The 7,961-nt window shown below is 40.7% G+C and overlaps 1 protein-coding gene across 1 annotated transcript; it reads right to left on the minus strand.

Moving 5' to 3' along the window:
• Nucleotides 1–4,593: 4,593 nt before the first annotated feature.
• Nucleotides 4,594–7,961, minus strand: LOC147331545 (zinc-binding protein A33-like). The gene is made up of 2 exons (XM_086294370.1): nt 7,915–7,961; nt 4,594–6,193 (listed from the first exon to the last, which is right to left on the minus strand). The coding sequence occupies exon 2, from the start codon at nt 6,186–6,188 to the stop codon at nt 4,761–4,763; it is 1,428 nt and encodes a 475-aa protein (XP_086150496.1). The 5' UTR covers nt 6,189–6,193; nt 7,915–7,961; the 3' UTR covers nt 4,594–4,760.

The raw sequence follows: 7,961 nt of genomic DNA on the forward strand, positions 1-7,961 counted from the left end.
AGTCTCCTGTTACAAAGGGTGCAAACAAAGAATACACACAGGCTAACAATGCTGACAAGAAATTATAGCATTAAAAAATAATTTCAAACACTAAAGCATAAATAAGGCCTAACAGTTGTGTTTTTAAAAAAGAAACACCAAAAACAATGACCAACATAAAAAGGTCAATGTGCTTAAGTAACTCTGTAACTTGAAGAGAAAAGGAGACAGATTAGTGGTTACTGCTGCTGCAACATGTTTTTGCATCATAAAAGAATAGAAAAAGCAGCCTCCTGCCATTCTGTGTTCAGGTTTGAGAAAATCCAATAAAAGGAGATTTTTGTAAAAGGAAAAATGCTTTGTTTTGCTTTTTGATATACGTAACTGTAGACCACCCGTGAATCATTCAAGCATACAGTTAGGTCCATTAATATTTGGACAGAGACATTTTTTTTTCTAATTTTGTTTCTGTACATTATCACAATGAATTTTAAATTAAACAAGTTAGATGCAGTTAAAGTGCAGCTTCCAGCTTTAATTCAGTGGGTTGAACAAAATATTGCATAAAATGTGAGGAACTGAAGCATTTTTAACACAATCCCTTTATTTCAGGGGCTCAAAAGTAATTGAACAAATTAAATACCTGAAAATAAAATGTCCGCTTCGTTACTTGGTTCAGGCTGCCATGCCTTCACTGCAGTGGCAGCCTGAAGTTTTCTTTCTTACTTTTTTTTTTTGTTTGGTGCCAGTTTTATTGCAACACTTGAGAGCAGTTCTGTCTGGCTCAGCAGTCGTACTTTTAAGTATGTATGTGACATCTACGAGGAGTTCAAATAACTTAATGTTATTTTCAATCAACCTAGCCTCTGTACTGAACAGTGGCAAGTTACATTTGTCATAGTAGATCCGAGTCCTCTCTGGCACACAGGACGGGTTAATCCTGTCGCTCTTGTTCGAAAACCTGCCCTTCCTAATTCCACAGTCTTCCGGGAGCCCCAGTCTTGAATTCATGGAAATCACCAGATGCTTGGTTTCCTCCTTTCTAATGCTCTGCCAGGCCTTTACTGCAGCAGCTGTCAGTTGCTGTTTGTTTGTAGGCCTTTTTGCCCAAAGGTTAGATTTGGCATGGACGGAAGGGACATGTCCCCACCAATATCCAGCGATTATTGAATTGTCCCCACCAATAATTTGATCTCTTCGAGTAAAGAAAAACAAACATGATAGAAAGAAAAAAAACGATCTGTCAACGTCTCATTCACCCAGCGGTGCAGAAAGAGTTAAATTACGTTCTCTACTGGAGTCCTACCGCATGTGACAAAAATATGGCCAATGTGATTGGCTGTGCCTTTCAGGGAGCTCTGTTTAGTTTTAGCAGCGGCAAGCCTGCGCTGCGACGAGGAGAGGAGGATGACAGAAAAAAGGAAAAACCTGGATATAAAAAAGTATTTTTCAAAGAAACCTAGCGTGCAGACCCTGAATTGGGACACAATCATAATCTATTCGCACACGAAAACTTTAGACTAGTGATGCGTGAATCATGAACGAATCGTTCAATACTCGAGAATCACTTTACTGACTCATGAATCATGATTCACAAGCCCAACTGACTCACTGACTCATCCCTGTTGCTGTTAGCAGCAATGTATCTAGCTTATAATTAAAATTGTGGAGAAAAACACAACATCCAGTATCTTAACTAAAGAAATTCTGCTCTTAACTGGAAGAAAAAACCCTAAGTAGAAGCTCACATCAAGAAAATAGCGATTGAAAATGTGACGTCATTCAGGGGCAAAACCGCAAAGGATTCTGGGAACTCGTGGCAAGAGGTACTAGCGCACACAGGCTTTCAATTGAACTCAGTACCAATTCAATTGAAATGGTCCTGTACCCATCCGTGGGTAAACTGTACCTGGGCTTGTTGCAGTGACCTGAAGTTACTAAACTTCACAAGTGTATGCACTCACTCCAAGAACCGTATAATTATAAATATGAGCGTGGTGAAAGTTGGGCAGCACGCTAACGTATTTTGTCCACTCTTTGTGCTCGTAAGGTTCTGACCCTTTCACTCCTTTGATTTTTTCCTCGTGTCTTTTCTTTGCCTTTTCGTCGAGTCTGTCTTTGTACGGACCGGCATTGTTCTCCTTCATTTTGTACATAACTTTTTGGGGGGCAAAGAAAAAGCAAGAAGGTTTTGGAACCGGAGAATGAACGTTTTGCAGTCCGCAAATGCTTGCATTTGATGCAGTACTTTATGGGCTCAAAATGTGGTCATAAATATTTTGTACTTGTAAATCAGTTTTGTATGTGTAAAAAAGATTTGTGTGTGGACTTAGCCAAAAAAAACCCTGCAAGTTACAAGTACGAATTTTGACCCTATTTTTCTTCCTTTCATCTGATTGGTCAATGTCATGTCAATCACAAATGTAACAATCCAATCAGAGAACAGATGGGTTTGGCTGACGAGGGGCGCTTTTTTGAACTGCAGGTCTTTGAAGGGAATAAATGCCCTTTTACATGCCAACCCAGCGTTTTCCTTCATCACCACGAAGGAAAACAGTCTGTGGTCGTCCGAGTTTGGTGATTTTTGTGTCACAGGTCTACGTGTTTAATACAGGGACTTCCACAGCCTTTTCAACAGCGCTGCGGACGCAGGGGGGCAGTGTTTTGGAAATGACAGTCTTCATTACAAAGCTTTCTTCATTATGAATTATCATACACGTTTTTATTGAACATTTGAAGAACTAGCAAGAAAAACAGAAACTCTTGTAGAGGACATAAAGTCAGAGATAGAAAAGACAAGGAGCAGGTGCATCTAGTACAGGTAGAGCTGCTGCAAAAACCCACAGAGCCCAGCAGCCAGCAACAAATTCTGGATCCTTTGCTTTTAGTTAGCAGTTAGATACTTTTTTGACAAGTTGTCTGTATTCTTAAATAAATTTCTAAACAGCCCTCACCACTCCGCAGTCTGCCCCCCAGCCCACTGATAGCAACCATCATAATGCCCCGCCCAGCTTGCAGCACCTTTCGCCAACACAGCTTTGCGATCTCCCCAGCCTGCAGAGTCTGATGTCGATGTCTTCCCTATAAAGGGTATGCTTTTAAAATTGTTTTAAAGCTGCATCACAATGTCATTGTGCTCTTATCTTCAGAACACCAGTTTATACTCCTGAATGTCATCTTTTTGTGATTTATTTTTTCTGTAGATTCCAGAGACTCTGTGAGGCCACTATTACAAGGCAAGTTTGAAAATCTTGGAATTTCAGAGTTTACATGGTATAAATGGTAAATGGCCTGTATTTGTATAGCACTTACTAGTCTCTAAGGACCCCAAAGCGCTTTACACATTCAGTCATCCACCCATTCACACACACATTCACACACTGGTGATGGCAGCTACATATACAAATATCAAATATATGTGACAGGAAAAAACTAGTAAACACTTTTAGCAGTTACAACAACTTATACTTGAATGCAGAATGTTACACCATCACTTATGGATATATTAGTTTTTCGCCTCTCACTGCTTAAACCATTAATCTTTCTAGAATTGTTCTTTGAAACAGATGTGACCTCACAAAAGATGTTAACGATGCTGTCAGACCTGACGAGAGCAGTTAACGAACTCCGTGAGGAGGTCAGAACCAACTGCCATCCCTGCTGCAATGAATCGGTAGATGCTGGGGTACTGCCTCTGGATTTGCCCTTGCACAACATGGAGGAGCTAAACAATGCAGAGGCAGCTCTTCAATCACAAGAGGCAAATAAGGCAATGGTAAGTATATAAAGGTTATGTTCACTTTGTAACTATTGTAGTGTAATAGCTGTCAGATGTGATTAAAATACATAACAACGGCCTGTTGATTAAACACACAAGCACTTGCGTACACATTTAAGACATGAGACACACTAATTCCATCTCTTAAAATGTGTCTATAGGTGAGACGCTTTGCCTTGATTGGACGGTCCGCCGCACCGCCAAATGAGCTGGCCTCGGTACTCAGCTGGGCAGGGAAAAAAACCAAGGACCAGACAGAGCAAAAAAGGGCATTTAAAGAGACAGCGCTGTGCAGATGCATATTTGGTAAGTTTTACAGTTTATTGTAATAGGGATTAATTGATCTGCTGGGTGCGCTTCACATTTCCTATGTCTGGTTTTTGCTATATTACTTTGTCTTTCTTAATAACAAGACTTTCATGTCCGGTTAATCTGGAGATGGAGTCTTTGGTCTTTGGCTTGTTTTGTCCTCGGGTTGGACACTTTGTACAGCCCATGACACACCATGCTAAGACATATCACATTTTCAGCTCATAGCTCTTTGGGAATCAAATGCGGCAGTTTGTTGATTTCCCCTTGGTGACTTTCATGTTTATCAGCCTAGGAGTTTACATACTTTCTCCCTGCTGGAGAGAATTAAGAAGAGCTTATTCATGTGCTCTAATTCACTTTTTTTGTCTTTTTTGTGTGTGTGTCTTTTTTTGTCCTAGATGACCTGATCTGTTGGATGTTGAAAGTAATAAGAACTTAAGCAGAACTGCAGCTCTGAACGTCTGATAGATACACAAACATCTCTCTTCAAAGAAAAACATTCGATTATATTCACTTCAGTTCATTTTTATTTATACAGCACCAAATCACAAACACAGTCACCTGAGAAACATTGTAAAGTAAAGACTTTGTGATAATACAAATTATTACAGTAACACTGAAGACTTCCAGGAGACTGAATACAAGATTGCTTTGTTTCATTATAAGAACGTTTATTTCTCAGTTGCTTTGATTAAATCAGACCGAGTTTAGAAAGAGGCGAAAACTTCACTGATAATGGAACCCTGTGTTTTTCTACACTGACCATCACTGGTAATATTTTCACCGGCAGAGTCTTGGTGCCAATGTATGGAAAAAGCTTCTCAGTGAAAGTGTGTTTGAAGGTGTGTATGTGTGAGTTGGTGTCCAGATCAAAAAACGAGAGCTTCCTCCTGTCCCAGTCCAGCTGAACTCGGAGTCTTTGGAGCTTCTTCACTGAGAGAACTTTATCTGGAAGCGGTGGAGCGGATGCTGTGTATTTTCCATCCTGGTGACAGAGTTCCCAGTATCCAGTGTGTATATGTCCCTTTCTTTGAACAGACTCCTTTAGTACACCGAGACACCAGACTCCATCATTTCTAACCTCAACGTCCCAGCTGTTAATCCCCGAGTCGAAGCCCTCAGAGCCCAGGATGACAAAATAGTTTTCTATCCTCTCTGGGTTGTCAGGAAGCTGCTTTCTCAGTCCCACACTCACACTGGTCAGATCTTCAGACAGGATGAGTTGTGGATGAGCTGAGTTTGGATCCAGAATCACCGGAGTGTAGGAGACCATCTCCCCCATTCTGTTCCAGATGTTGTAGGTCAGGTTGCCCAGGTGTTTGGCCACATCTATCAGAGCTCCAGAGACCAGCTGTGGATCCTCCAGCAGGGGGAGCTGCTGGATTCTTTTCAGTGCAGCATTGTAGTTGTGCAGAAATGAGACATCTTCAGCTCTCAGTTCCTCCTCTGTGGCTCTGATTGTTTCTGAAAGAGTTTCTATCTCTCTGCTCAGGGCCCCAATCTTTTCCTTTATTATCTTGCATTTCTGCTTCTTCTCGGCCCTCAGAGCAGCCAGCCTGGCCTCCTCTTCCTTTTTTAGAAACGTGTGAAGTTTCTTAAACTGCTTTTTAATCTGCCATTCTGTGTAAAAAGCCTGGATCTTACTTTGGAGTGCTGTCTGACTGTAATTTTCTTTAACCTGTTCAAATAGTTCCAGTTTCTTCTGTAAGGGCTTCAATAATTCCTGGAGCTCCTTCCTGTAATCCTGTGCTGCTTCATCAATGGGTCTGAATCCGTGACTGTTGTGCACTTTTGAATCTCGACAGATGAGACATGCTGGCTGTTGATCGTGCAGGCAGAAGAGTTTGAGTTTCTCAGAGTGCAGACTGCAGAGAGACTCCGACTGTGAAGGTTTTTGAACTCTCTTCATTAAGAAGGCCTCACAGAGGTTCTTTAACACCAAGTTACAGGGCGGATCGTTCAGTAAAGGAATCGTCTTGCATATTGGGCAGGATTTTATTTTTATCTCTCTCCACCACAGCTGCAGACAGTCTTTACAAAAGCTGTGGCTGCATGAGAGGACGACAGGGTCTCTATAGATGTCGTAGCAGATAGGACAGGAGAGATCTTTTTCAGTCATTTTGCCTACAAAAAAAAAGAAAGAAAAAAGAACTCAGTTTAAATGTGAATCCCAAAAGTTGGCAGGACTTAAAAAATCTCCTGCCCTCAGGCAGCATTGCATTAAAAACAGGAACAATTGTGTCGTGGAGATCACTGCATGGACTCAGGAATACTCCCAGAAATCATTGTCTGCGAGCACAGTTTGCTGAGCCATCTGCAAACGCAAGTTAAAGTTCAGTCAAAGCAGCCATAACTGATTATGATTCAGAAAAGCACTGCATCTTCTGGACTGACAAGGAGAGAGACCATCCAGCTTGTAATCAATGCTTTCTGATCTATGGGGGTGCATTAGTGCCTATATGGACTTGCAAATCTGGAAAGGCCCCATCTGCAGAAAGGCATATCGAACAAATGCTCCCATCCAGATGATGTATTCAATGCAACGCACAATTAGATCTGCCTCAAATTAATTTACTGATGTTAGTAAGATCCTGCTTAAAAATGTCCTATTCCTTCAGCAGAGACTCTTTATCACACAGCATACTGGAATCAGTGAAGATGTGCTACTTCCCAACAACTTTAAACCACTTTGGTGATCTAACCAGGCAAATCGAATACATTTTTATCCCAGATAGTGAAAGCCCTTGGTCCTCTTTCAGTGTATGTTAAATCCTCTATCAGGAATTTAAGTTTCACTTTTGACTCGACTCTCACATTGGATGGGCATGTGAAAAGTCTTGTTTTTATCATTTAAGAAATGTGGCTAAGTTAAGCCCTATTTTATCTCGCCCTGAACTAGAGATAGCTATACATGCATTTATTTCCTCATGCTTGGACTATTGTAACTCTTTGTTTATGTGTCTAAGCAAAGGTTCTCTCGTCTGCAGGTTGTGCAAAACGCTGCAGCTATAGGCTGTTGACAAAATCCTCCAAGTACTCACATGTGACACCATTGCTATTTCAACTACACTGGCTTCCTGTTGAATTTAGAGTCCATTTTAAGATGCTGGTCTTGACATTTAGAGCCTTGCATGGACTGGCGCCGCCCTACATCTACGATCTGCTACAGCCCTATGTCCCTAGCAGGTCCCTTAGGTCATCTGATCAGGGCTTACTTGCTATAAAACAGACTAATATGAGAACTAAGGGTGACAGAGCTTTTGCCACCTTTGGCCCCGAGACTGTGGAATTTCTCCCTCATACATTAAGAACTGTGGACTCGGTAGTTGTTTTTAAAAAAAACAACTCAAAACTCACCTTTTTAAAACTGTTTTTGGTTAAATTGTCTGTTTTACCTTTTTATTATTTGTTATCTTATGTGCAGCACTTTGTGATTCTGAAAGGTGCTATATAAATAAAATTTTATCTATTTATTATTTATTTATAAATCGAGAACAGCCATCAACACTAAAATCTCTGGCTCAGTAGAGCCGGCTAACCCATTAATCTTGCTTCATAGTTAACCTAAGCACACCAGACACAGGATGGTACTGAGTAAAGAGACAGTACTGTAGACCATTTCACTCAGTGTCCATGAATTAAAGTAGATGCACAAAAGAGAAATATTTATTTAATGAAAACATAAAACTTTTAACTGCAGCACACAAATCTGCAAAAAAGTTCAAGTCAAGTAATTTCTTTTTTTAATCAAAGGTAAAAGTTAAATATTTAGAACTACAGTGACAGCGATCTATTCAGAGTGTTTAGATTTGCATTGTATAATGAGGAAGCTTCCTGAAACTTACTTCCTGATTAGCAGGTTCAGATGTACCCCAGCCTTCCTCCGTTTCAG

The sequence above is a fragment of the Aulonocara sp. 'chitande type north' Nkhata Bay genome, linkage group LG5, assembly GCF_057382095.1.
Source record: "Aulonocara sp. 'chitande type north' Nkhata Bay isolate Kocher_YH1m ecotype deep benthic linkage group LG5, A_spYH_male_GT1.1, whole genome shotgun sequence".
Taxonomy (NCBI): Eukaryota; Metazoa; Chordata; class Actinopteri; order Cichliformes; family Cichlidae; genus Aulonocara; species Aulonocara sp. 'chitande type north' Nkhata Bay.